This window comes from Meriones unguiculatus, chromosome 10 (genome assembly GCF_030254825.1).
Source record: "Meriones unguiculatus strain TT.TT164.6M chromosome 10, Bangor_MerUng_6.1, whole genome shotgun sequence".
NCBI lineage: Eukaryota > Metazoa > Chordata > Mammalia > Rodentia > Muridae > Meriones > Meriones unguiculatus.
Window position 1 is genome coordinate 118440565 of NC_083358.1, and position 12948 is coordinate 118453512.

The 12948-nt window shown below is 47.5% G+C and overlaps 1 protein-coding gene across 6 annotated transcripts in view; it reads left to right on the plus strand.

The window, feature by feature from the left end:
* Positions 1 to 12948, plus strand: part of Znf827 (zinc finger protein 827) — a 167915-nt gene that overhangs the window by 85229 nt on the left and 69738 nt on the right. For all 6 annotated transcript variants that reach the window (XM_060393207.1, XM_060393206.1, XM_060393210.1 and 3 more), the window contains 2 exons: positions 3629 to 3868; positions 5958 to 6015. In XM_060393207.1, coding sequence (XP_060249190.1) covers positions 3629 to 3868; positions 5958 to 6015 — 298 coding nt within the window. The remainder of the gene's footprint in view (positions 1 to 3628; positions 3869 to 5957; positions 6016 to 12948) is intronic.

Below are 12948 nucleotides of genomic sequence, written 5' to 3' on the forward strand. Positions count from 1 at the left end.
TTTTTTCACTTGGTTTGTTTTTGTTTGTTTTTAGAAAGGTTTCTCTGTGTAGCTATCCTGGCTACCCTAGAACTAGCTCTGTAGGTCCAGGCTGGCCTCAGGCTCAGAGATCTGCCTGTCTCTGCTTCCTGAGTGCTAGGATTAAAAGTGGCTTCCAGCAGAAGGTTCAGTTCTTGTTGTTTTGAAAACTAGGATGTGGTAGAAATTTCAGAAGAGCCTCTACCAGGGATATTGTTTGTCCGGAGAAAAGTGGGCAATGCCTAGAACGCGTGTGTCTGTGTCTGCCTGTTTCTCTGTGTGAGCGTGTGAGCACATGTGGAGGCCAGAAGTCGGACTGGGACGTGCCACACTCCACCTACTTATTTATCTATTTACCTACCTAGCTACCTACCTACCTAGCTACCTACCTAGCTATTTATTTAGGTATTTTTGACACAGAGTCTCATCAGTCTCGTCGTGTAGCTCTGGCTGTTTTGGAATTCATTATGTAGGCCAGGCTGGCTTTGAATTCACAGAGATCAGCCTGCCTCTGGCTCCCGAGTGCTGGGATTAAAAGTGTGTGCCTTCCTGCTGTTTCTACCTTATTTTTTGAGACAGGATTTCTCAATGACTTCAGAAGGCATTGATTCAGCTGTCTCTGCTCCCTCCATCTGCTGGGTACAGACCCATGCCACTATGCCTGACTTACAGGTCTGAACGCCAGTGCTTGTGCTTGCCAGAGTCGGCATCTTGTCCTTTGAGCTATTCTCTTGGTCTTGGGAGGCATTTTGGCTGTGTAGTGCTGCTGGTACCCAAGTGTCTCACAGATGCCAGCGTAGCCCACCCCAGCAGAGATGATCCTGCCACGAAGGACGAGGAGAAGGAGTGGGGGTGCTGCATGGATTACTCAACAGGTTGGAGCACTGGCTGCTTTTGAGGAGGGCCCAGCACCCACATGGCAGCTCATAACCCCTGCCATGCCAATCTCAAGGGCTCAGACACTGTCTCTGGCCTCCACAGGCACCAGGCACACAAACAGCGCACACACTTACATGGAGGCCAAACTTCCATGCACACTTATTTTTAAGTCAAGGGAAGTCATGGTAGCGCTGCACGGGAAAGAAAGGACTGTGATATCATAGTTGGGCTGCCAGTCTTGACCCCTCTCTGCACATCTGGGTCCCATCCATCAGGGACACTTAGGATGTTAAAGGTTGTGACCGAAGGTCGGTGTCTTGTGCACTTTCATGCAGATCATACTGGAAACTACCTCAGTCAACCTGAAAAACTAATTGTTCCATTCAAGTCAGTAGTGCAGATAGTCACATGGTTTTTAATCCAAGGTAAAAGGTGGGGATTGGGGGTGGAGGAGGAACCTCTTTCCAGCTTCACTCTGCATGTTCAGGTTTTTCCTCTTAAGTCAATGACGCTCGTTGTATTTGTCCTGGCTTTCCACGATGTGTGTCCTCAGGCTCTGGAGTGTGAAGGTCAGGGCCATCACTATGTACCTGTGACACTGACCCCACTGTTTAGTTTCCATGTGTAGAGTACTTTGGGGGAACATGAAGAAGGAAATGTGTGGTGTGATTACTCATGTGGCAGATGATTCAGCTGGAGGTTAAGATGTCTGCGGGGTCATCAGATCACTAGGGTTGGGGAGCCAGCACCCCAGAAAGCAGCTGATGGATTATGAGTTGAGAGGGCAATCTGTAACTGGAAAAGCTTTCTACTCTCATCATCACCTCCCTTCCTCCCCCTCCAGTTTCTCTCTTTCCTCATTCTCCAATTCCTCCCCCTCCATTCCTCTCTCTCCCTCCTCCTTTTCTTCCTCCACTTTCTCCTTTCACGCCTGACTGAGTCAGTGAACTAAGTTTTTATGAGCTGCGTAGTTTACGGAGGGGAAAGCAGTTTGGCAGGAAGAGGGGAAGGGGGAACAATCTAGATGAAATATCCCGTTGCCCCAAGTTCAGCTGTTGACAAAAGAATGAGCAGTTTTTCGAGAGAATCATGTGTAATGCATTACAAAGAGAAATGGAAACTTAGCACGCTTGTTACACAAGCTCATATTGGTAGCAGGAGATTAATTTTAATGGCTTATTCGGAAGTGCTCTCCTGTTTGTGCGTTTTAACTGCTGGGCAGTGCCGTGCTCCAGAGGAGGGCGCTGCTCCTTGACCAGCTAGTTCACAGCAATGGCGGCTCCCTCCCTCACGGCTGGACTGGCTCGGGTCAGCACACGCTGACCGCCATTCTCTCAGTGTCTCCTCTGTGCATTTTCTAGCGCTGCTTCGCGACGCTTTGAGAGGCCCTGTAGCCTGCTGTTGTCATAACCTGGTTCAGGAGTTTCGTGTCCCCCAAAAGCTACAGTGGGAGGCCCTGTCTTGCCTTTGTCTGGCCTTGTGCAGCCCTTTGGCCTGTTGCAGTGCAGCTCCAGGTTCTTTCTTGACTCCGCCTTTGTCTCTTTCTCTAAGAAGGACCTTTGTTGGCTCTGGGGTCCCTCTGGCTCATCCACTATGACTTCACCTTGAGACCCTTAGTTACATCTGTAAAGTGCTTTTCCCCAAGTGGGACCATGTCCCAGGTTCTTAGGGTTAGCATGCAAACATCCCTTGCTGAGGGTTACTGCTCAGGGTTGCCCCGTTGCCTTTCTGTCATTTAGCTTTCTGAGTCATCTGTGATTTTTGTCTTTGAGGGCACTGTGTACTCAGTAGTTACTAATTAATGTTCACTGGTTTGAAAATGTGACTTTGTTTTTAAATGGCCCCAATTCATGTCTGGGTGAACCATCCTACCTTGCTCCAAACATGCCCTGCCCTTAGCTCAAAGGAGTGCATGACCACAGATGCTCAGCCTTGAAAAGCAAGTGCACGCTTCACATTAATGCTGGGCTGTCTGGAAACCTTGAAGGAAGAGCAGCTGAGAGACTGCTGTTCTTGTCTGTGAGACGGCTGTTTTCCTCTGTGCTCCTCTGGGCTTCAGCTAACTTGAGAAATGGTTTCAAGAGTTAGTAACTTCCATTTCCAGTAGAAATGTCTTCACTGAATTAAGTTAAGGACTCCATTTGTCCTTTAATTTAGATGCCTTCTTAGAGAAGAACAAAAAAAAAAAAAAAACAAAAAACAAAACGGTGTGGTCTTTAAAGGCAGGGAAGAAGTTATAATAGTAATAAGCTCTCACCTGACTTGCCGAAAGTGAGCTCTAGGACCAGGCCAGTCACTGGGCACACCCTCTGGAATCAGGACAGGACAAAGGAAGCTACAGGCGGGATGGTCAGGAAACCCCAAGCCAAGAAGCCAAGGTTCCAGAGAGCTAGGCTGTTAACTCTGTGACCTTGGGCTGGCTACTCAACTTCCCAGGCCATCACGTTTCCTGCCTTTTCTGGAAGACAGGTGGGTGGAACCTGGTTTCAGACAGGGTGCTAGTGTTCATGGTGCTCGCTTTTCTAGACTCTTCTCTCACAAGCCTCATAGTTTTCTCTGTGATTAGTAGCTGAGTTTGCAGGGAAAGCATCTCAGAGTGGCGCATGTGTGCCTCTTGCATGCGCTAGGCCCTGGGTTCAAGGTCCAGGGCAACAGAAAGACAGCAGAAACTGGGTTTGCTTCAGAATGAAGAATGGCCATGTTCTGGTTTCTCTCACCCACCTACTTGCAGCGGAAAGCTACAAGGAGACGCAGACAGTGAAGGTTAAAGAAGAGCCCATGGAGGTGGACATCCAGGACTCCCCGGTCTCCATATCCCCCAGTCGGAACGTTGGCTACAGCACTTTAATGGGGCGAGAGAAAACTGAACCCTTACAGAAGCTTCCAGAAGGTAGAGTTCCCCCAGAGAGAAATCTCTTCAGCCAGGACATCTCTGTGAAGATGGCTTCTGAGCTTCTTTTTCAACTCTCAGGTAGGTGAATTGTGGGGAAATGCTGCTGACAGAAGGCCTTGGTAGGAAAGGTCTTCCTAGAAAGGGAAAAGGGTGTTTTGGAAGGACCTGTTGTATACATGTAGCATTGTGTTGTGTTGAGTGAGTGTTGCCACATCAGATTCCTACCACACTTAACAAAATGTTTGTACGATTTAATTTATGTGGGGGTCAGAGGACAGCTCTTGGGAGTTGTTCCCTCCTTCCTCCAGGTGGACTCCAGAGATAGAGCCTGGATAATCACACTTGCCTGCAAGCCCATCTACCTGCCGAGCTGTCCCACACTGGCTTTAGCATAGTTGGGGACTAGAACTCTGTGTATTTCTCTGACCCCTTTGACCAAGCTCAAACATGTACTTCTGGGCAGGTTTAGTGTTGCTCGTAATAACAGCTTTTTCTTTCTAATGTGTGATGGATAAACTTCCATGCCCTGGGAGCCTGCATTACTGGGAAAAATCGTATTATATGTTACTGAAAAAATTGAAAAGGAGAAAAGCAAAGACTGGGAGCATGAAGGTCTTCTTCACTTGAGGTCTAAGAGGGTCTTTCTGTAGGTCAACCTTCATTCCTTCAAGGGCTTAGAATCCAGGATGTGTGGGTGTGCAGCCCTGTGACGATTGGGGTACCTGAGTTATGCCTCTGTCCACCCTTCCTAGCAAATGTAATGTGCTGTTACTCCTTGACCGTCGATGAGACTGGTTATTTTGTTTGTTTTGGTTTGGTTTGGTTTGGGTTTTGTACTTACGAGACTGGTATTTTGGTAGACACACATAACCTCTTCTCTGGGTCTTCATGAAACCCCTCCGTCATTTCCTCATGTCTGATAAAGCAGACACACATCAGGTTCCTGCTGTTGAAGGCGCTTGTTCCTACCCCTTAGAGACGGGTCAGGGAGGAAGCTGAAGTCGGTGGGCCACCCAGGTGGGCCAGCTTCGCCTGGCTCTGAGAACACCCGCACAGCCGCTTGGCTCTCGGGTGACACGAGCCCCTCCGCAGTGTCCAGGGCCGCTAACTCAGTAAGCTGTATGGAGTCGTGCCACATGGCACTCTTTTTTTTTTTTTCCAAAGGCGAGACATATCTCAAAGCAGGGCAACATAGATAGCGATTTAAGAGCCTAAGCCAGCAGGAGCCAGGCCTGTGGGGCTCAGAGGGGTCTCACCCTGACACAGTCAGAGCCTAGATGACCTCAGACAAGTCATCTAGCCCGTTGCGCACCCTCTTCATGGATGCTGGCTGGCAATACAGATTCTCCCTTGGTGTCATCGTTGAAAGAGACAGGAGGTGTCTGTAGACACAGCTGGCTGACCTGTAGCTCAGGCACAGGCAGGTAGGAAAGACTTATAAACCTTGCTTACATTTTGAAAAAAAAAAAAAAAATCCCCAGGATGAGAATTTTTTTACTTATCTGGTAAAATCTGAGACTGTTGTAGGACTGGCCAGATTTTCTGCAAATGCTTCAAAGAAGCCATTAAGAGCTGTGATGGCCAGGGCAGAGTCCTTACATTTGTATTGGGTCATCCAGGCTATGGTTCAACTTGGTATTCTTGAAAGCTAATTAAATAATTTCTGACAGCTGGTAGATGCAGACCCCAGGACGCATGAGGAGAGGGCTTGCCTCTTGTCTAATGGCATCGTTCTGTTCCTGGTGACATTTATTAGGATAAGCAGTCCATGACAGCACAAAGAGTTCTCTGGTCATTCTCTGAAGGGGCCTAACGACACAGACTGGCATCAGAGCTAGGGGCAGGACAGCCACAACTGCAGTTCGTACAGCTTACAAGAGGAAAACAGAAATGATCAGCTAAGGAAAGATGGGTAGAAACAACTGTTTGTGTGCACCTGTATTTCTCTGTGCATGTTTGGGTATCTGGTGTGTGTTTGAATTTACCAAGGTCCACTTACAATCAGACAACACCTAACTATTTGTTTAGTGTTTACCAGTTCCGTGGGTGCTGTCCAGATGCTTTTGACTTTGTGAATAGGATAAAGAGAAATTGGGAGTTTCTGCATGAAAGATGGAAGTGGGCTGAGCTTGACCTGAGGCGTGTGTTTCATTCTGTCTCCTTACAGAAAAAGTGAGCAAAGAACACAATCACACGAAAGAAAACACCATCCGGACGACCACCAGGTAGGCCACCATGCACGGCATCACCTCTGTGGTGACCCTGTGGGGCACCAGACCTGTTTCACTCAGGCACTGGATCTGTTTTCAATGCCATGGGATTCACAGGGGTTAGAACTTGCTCGGCATTTTCTCCCAGAATTCTCAGTTGGTGAAAACAAGGCAGACTCGTGGGATAAATGGAAAGACAAACTTTAATATTTATTAGACATCTGCCAGGCAGGGGTCAGCTTGCTAGGGTATTTTCCATATGTCCTTGTTTTTTCATTTCTTACACTAATTTTGTGAAGTAGACGTTCTTAGCACCTTTGCAAGAGTTTTTTTATGCTTATTTTCTTCCATTTTGGTTCTTGGTCTTCAGTTCAGACTGAAGGCCTCTTTCATGGTCAGCGAGGTGTTCCCCCACTGAGCACGTCTCCATCGTGTGTCGGAAGCTCAGGAGCCTGAGAGTTTGAGGGGGTGGTGCTGTGTGGAGGCTGAGCCTGGGCTCGGAGCCCAGGGTTCTTACGGCCGTCCAGGCCGCCCAGCTCTGTGGCTGTGTGCTCGCTGCGCACCACTACAGCTGCCCCACTGTTGCCTTGAGAGGGAAAGGGGTTTAAAGCAGAAGGAAGGTACTGGTTTTAAAGGTTGCAAAGGGTGAGCGAGAGGGCTCAGCGGGTAAAGGCACTTGCTGCCAAGCTTGACCATCCCTGGACCCACACGACAGGCGAGAACTGACTCTTCCAAGTTGCCCTCTGACCTCCACATGCATGCGGTGACACGGCTCATCCCATAAACTAACAATCAAATAAATACTTTTTTAAAAAGTTGCAAAGGCTGGGCACCATTGTATCCTGTAGTCTGGAGTGCCGGGGGCTAGGGCAGGAGAACTGCTGCTGAGTGGTTAGTGATGTGGGTTGCCCATCAGGAAGAAGGGCGAAACAGTCACTCTGGGTGTTCACAGAGGCTTGGAGGACACCCCCCCAAAAAATATAAAAGTAAAACTAATGTGGGTCATGAGGGGCAGTGAGCAAATCTGCAGAAAAGGAGCTTAGGGAAGGCACACGCTCCCCCTTTGGGGACCCTCCGCACCCTTAGATTGCCTCTGAGTTAGCCTAGGAGCTGTATGAAGGAGCCAAGGTGGGGTGAGTTTACAGGTCACACAACCAGGATCAGAAGTCTGGTTCAGTCAGGACCTTTGCTTTCCTGGGCAAACAGACTTGGGTTCTTTGGTCTGGTAGGTTGACAGGTTTCATCTTTGTAATTTTCTGTAGGTATGTATCTGTGTGATTTTATCTGTGTTTGTGTGGGTTACATGTGTGCATGTGTGAAAGATGTAGGATAGCCGTGGATTGTTCTTCAGGTGCTCATCCACTTTGTTCTTTGAGACAAGGGCTCTCACTGGCTTAGAACTCAGCAAGGAGGCTAGACTGGCTGCCTAAGGGAGTCCCAGGGATCCCCCTCAACATTTTTTTAAACATGGTTCTGCAGGATTGAACTCAGGTCCTCAATACAAGTACTTTGTCAGCACAGCCATCTCCCAAGCCCTGTGCTTTCAAGTTCTTGAGACAAAGGTTAGGTGTGTGATGCAATGACCTCATTGCACCATCCGGTATAGGTAGAACTCTCTTGGCTTTTAACTGGAGTCTTTCTTTTCTGCTCAGTCCAGTGGAATTTGGAACACAAAGCCACTATGCCTCCCCCTGGGCTACACAGAACTAGGGAAAGAGCTTCTTTGTTATAGAACACGGATGAACAGCCAGTCTTGTGAAGATTGTCCCTAGATTGTCTTGGAAATGAGTCTGGATGGAAAGCCTCTTTAGTCTATGACCTTGGATGTTCAAGGAGATTTGGACTTAGGTAAATGCTAGCTTGCCACCTCCACTTCATCCTAAACCTGTGGTCTATCCACCACGTCCCTCTGATGGAATTGGTTTGATCCATAGTTACTCAAGCACAATAAACGAATGGTAGCATGCTCATTTTCTTTTGCTTCTATGGGATTCTTGAAAGTGATGGCTGGCTCAGGTTCCCTAAAGTGAGAGGTGTGGGTTCTCTCAAGGTGCTTTAGTAAGGAACTGCTTTCGGATGGGAGGAGATGGGGCAGGAGTGAGGGGAGGAGTCTATGGAGGTTGTGATATGGGCTGGAGTTTCCTTCAGCTCAATCTCCTAGGGAGCCCTTGAGTAGGGTGTGCTCCGAAGAGTCTAGGCTGCCTCCAGATATGGGGGCCAGCTCCTTGTCCCCCCAAAGCTGTGTTTCCCAATTGAGGCTACCACTGGGAGGAGTGGTCACTAACTGTGCAGAAGGAAGGGGCTAGTCAGGCCACCACCAGCGTTCCCGTGGAGGCGACTAGATCTTTAAGAGTATATACTAAACACTTACAGAAAGGTGTGTGAGACCATGTTATTTTATGCTTCTTACATGTTCTGGGAGGAGGGAAGAGGGCTGAAGTATGCCTCTAGTCTAAATTGTGTTGGCTGGAACTGAAGCATAATTATAGGTTAGAAGAGATTTTTATTTTTAAGCATTCAGAAAAAAAGAAAGAATCAATCGTAATTTCTTCTCTTGCTGGGAGATTATTATAGGAAAAAAATCCTACACAGATCTGCCTGAAGCAAAAGAAAAGTTGCTTCCTGAGATCCCTGACCAGACACAGTGTTCAGAAGCCAGGATTAGATCCCATGGTTTATAATTCCACAAAATCCTGGCTGTGTTTGTATTTATTCTTGTAGACACCTTGGCAAAATCCACAAATTGATTTCTTTTTACCCCTCACCTCATGCCTTAAAGTGGAGGCAAGTTGGCCCAAGGAATTGTCTCCCACCAAGGACAGTAGAAGATGCCAGCCAGCTCTCTTGATCCCCCTTTCTAATTATTTATTGCTTTAAAAGGACCTTATTTTGTACATACAAGGTCAGGATGTGGGTTATATTTTAGGGTATGATTTGCAATATCCTTCAAATAGATTTATGTTAACTCTTCATTTTCACGTCTCTGTGTTTTTAAGTACTTAGTGGGATATTTATTTAGTTACCTTTTTCTGTGTCAGGGCCTCACCATGTAACTTAGTTTGGCTGGAAACTTTCAATCCTCCTCCCTCAGCCTCCCCCAGGGCTGGAGTTACAGGGGTACAGCACCCCACTTGGCTCAGTTACCCCATTTCTAGAGTTTGTTTCCTGTAAGAAGATCACTCACTGTTTAGAGCAGTGGCTTGCCACTGCACTCCAGTTCCGAAGTTTCCACCTTAAGAGTTACTAGGTAGTTTAATTAGGAAGGATGCCCTGGGGGCTGGCCTGCCCACACAGTGCAGAGGTGTAGCCTCCCCTGCTCTTCCATGGTGATGGATGCCCAAGCCCCTCCATTTGGGGTGTCTCGTGCCCTTGAGGTTTGTGTAGTTATAGGACATGGTGGTCAAAAAGGCACAACATTGAGGAGAGTTGCTGGCCACCTTCCTGTCCTATACAGGGCCACAGCCCCTCCACGCTTGTTTATCACTGTCTCTCCATCTGAAGAGCTGCCCCTCGTCCATGCCTCTGGCACAAAACCTCAGATGTGTAGAGCAGGAAATGGCAGGGGATAGCATTTCTTGTTGGCAGTTTTTGGTTTGTTTGTTTTTTGAGACAGGACTTCTTTGTGTAGTCTTGGCTTTGTAGATCGGCTGGCCTTGAACTCACAGAGATCCACCTGCCTTTGCCTCCTGAGCACTGGGATTATAGGCGTGTGGCTTGTTGTCAGTTTTTAAAGAGACGTAGACGAAGCTAAAGGCTGAGGGTAATCACTAGCAAGTTTCTGGGTCACTAGTTCTGTGCTCATTTGTCTGTCTCCATCATCGCAGTGATGGAGAATTTCAAAGGCATGCAAGGGTCAAGAGAAGTGCCAGTCAACCATTTACACTCTTACTAGTTCCTCTGCCACTTCATCTGTTTCCTTCCTTTTGCCACCTCTTTCCATATATTACTTTGAAACAAATTCTGGGCATTGGAGTGCATGTGTATTGTGTGAGTGCGTGCATGTGTGTGCGTGTGTGATGGCATCTTGTTTCTTTGTCTGTTGCTCTCCATCTTAGCTTTTGAGAGTGTTTCTGACTGAGTCTGAAGCTCATCATCTACACTGCTTACCCAGCAAGCCCTCCAGTTTCACTGCCCAGCTGGGTTAGATACTGTTTCCAGCTCGCTTGTATGTTTGTTTCAAGACAGGGTCATACTCTATAGCTTTTGCTGTCCTGGAACTCCCTCTGCAGACCAGGCTGGCCTTCAACTCACAGAGATCCTCCTGTCTCAGCTTCCCAAGTGCTGGGATTGCAGGAGTGCACCAGTACGCTCAGTTTACTGCTCCCCACTTTCACTTGGGTACTGGGATACGAACTGAGCTCATACAGCAAACGCTTTACCCACCGAGCCTTTTCCCCACCACCTTTAGACATCATCTTCAGACGGATTTGATAGCTCCTGTTGTGTGTTTTATTTTGCTGTGGTGCTGTGTTATAGCCTGTGGCCTCAGGCGAGCTAACCCAGCACTCTACTCTTGTCCCCAACAAGAACTGGCCTGAGAAAGACACTTTGTGTTTAATTTTCAAAGCCTAAGAACTTAGAATCAGCTGTATAAATTAGAATCATCTTTCCGAAAGTAAAGGCAAAAAATAACCCGCCAAAGGGTAGCAGATAGCCCGGCAGAAAAATCAATTTGCTTAGCAGCCGGAAAGACTGGGTCATGTGGTTTTGCCTTGACCTTGTCCCTCTGCCCTTGTAAGGGCACCTCCACCAGATGCAGCTTGTAAATGCTAAATCCTTTCACACGTTTAACCTTCAGAGTCTAGAAGAAGACTCAAGTGTGAGGAGGCCTGTGGGTCTCCTTTGAGAGAGTCCTGCGTGTGCCTAGCACAATCTTCCTGGCACACAAGCTGAGTCTCCGCCAGACTCAGGAGGACAGAGCAGACCACAGAGGCGTTCAAGAAAAACCTATTTTAAAAAAATTTCTTTTCCCATCACAGGCCTAGTTTCTACAGGGAGTGGGTAACCAGCCCTCGTGGTCATTTGGTAGATGAAAACACATGAGGCATAATCTCATGACCAGATTCCAAAGTTTAGTCATAATAAGAAGAACCGAATCTTCCGCCATGGCCCATCACCCAGCCAGGTGCTACACAGAACACAAGGAGGTACTAGAGTGCACGTCAGATAGCTCCTGGCAGGTGAAGAGGATGCACTCCGGGTGTGAACACCACGGACTTTGAACAGTGGCTGCCAAGGACCCTCTCTTACCGTTCATTCCCTCTTCTCCCCATTAGTACTCCAGGGTCCATAGAGGGAAGGTCAGATGGCAGGCCCAGAAGACAGGACCGCACACACCTGATTCACCTCATTCCAAAAGCAGCTGTGTGTTTGACTGGACAAAAAGTGGGAAAATCAGAGGAAGACAGACTCATACTGTGCTATGCAGACCAATATTTAATTTGCCCAATTTTCCAAATCTGAAATGCAGGCTATTTTCCTATAATTTAGATAATGGCAGAAAACAGTGTTTACTAAAAAGACATATTCACTTGATAGTGTCCAATACAGGATTTTCCTGCGTGGCGGCGTAGATGCATGCCCTTAAATATTTATGATTCAGTAATAGAAATTGTACAGGTTGGTAAAAAGTGTCATGTGCTGCTTCTGTTCATGCAATTTTCCCTTCTCATTTCTTTGGAGAACCTGAGAGAATAATGGTGTTATTACTTTAAAAGTGAAAAATTACTTGGGGAACGCTGAGTGAGACAGAAGCAATTAAGAAAAGAAACAGGAAATGGCAAGTGAAATTGGTGATTTTTTTTTTTTTGTCTCTCTCTTTACATTCTATTTACTGTTCACATTTTGTGACTTTAAAATTAAACACATAGAACACTGGAGCATTTGCTATTACATCGCTATTAATTTCACGGAGATCAAATTAAGACACTCTTAATTTATTTTTATTTTTTAGTGAAGTCAAGGTTGTCAGGGGCCATATGGTTATCTCCATTAATGTTTAAGTTTTTTTGTGTGTACTCTGTCATCTTTCAGCATACTGTTCCAAGAGACGCATAGCTTTCCGGTGTCCCTGTAGGGAATTTTCACCCTCTAAACATGCCGCTCTTGTGCAGCGCTCAGCCTGGACGTGCTTCCAGTCGCCTTGGCCTGTATGCTGACAGGGAGTCTTGTCACTGCAGATGCTTCTTCAGGTTGTCTTTAAATTTTCATTTTTTTAAAGAAAGTCAAATTTCAATTCAAAGAAATTGAGATGATTCTTGAAAATTGTTTTTCCTAGGCACATGCGCCTCTTGAAGTACTCTGTGCATTGTGGGCGGGTGGGCTGTGCGGCTCTGTGGGGGCTTACAGTTCATGTTCGGGTCTGCAGAGGTCGCTGGTCTCCTTCTTCGTTCCCCAGGCTCTGGTGTGCGCTTCCCATTGGCTGTCTTTGCTTTCTGCCTAACTCCAGAGTGTCTGGCATGAAGGTCAGGGTTGAAGACTCAGTGAGGAGATAGCTAGAGTCTGTGACAGGGACTGCAGCCAGCAGCGATGGCACCGAAAGGCGGGTGCAGTCTGGGTGCCGGCCACAGCCCTGCTCTTGTCTGGGGGTTTTCTCTGAGTGTCCCCAGAGCTGTTACGAGACGTCCAATAAATAGGGAGAATGTGATCTTTCGCCATGGGACAGCTGTCAGTGACAGCAGGCCATAAGGCATCCTTGGTACATGGACGTGGTCCATGGCATGGACACGGCCTTGCACCACTTCAGGGAGGACAGCGCCCCCCCTGGTGGTGTTCCACAGAAAGCCCCTTGTCCTAGTTTCTGTGTGAAGTCACGTTCTCCCTGGAGACCTGGGCGTCTAGGAGCTGACATTTCATGCATCCGGTGTGCTGGGCTCCCTTCCTAGGTCTGTGTTGGCTTCTGTGGCTCTGACAAGGCCTGCATTGTGCTCCCTCCCTGGGAAGTGTCTT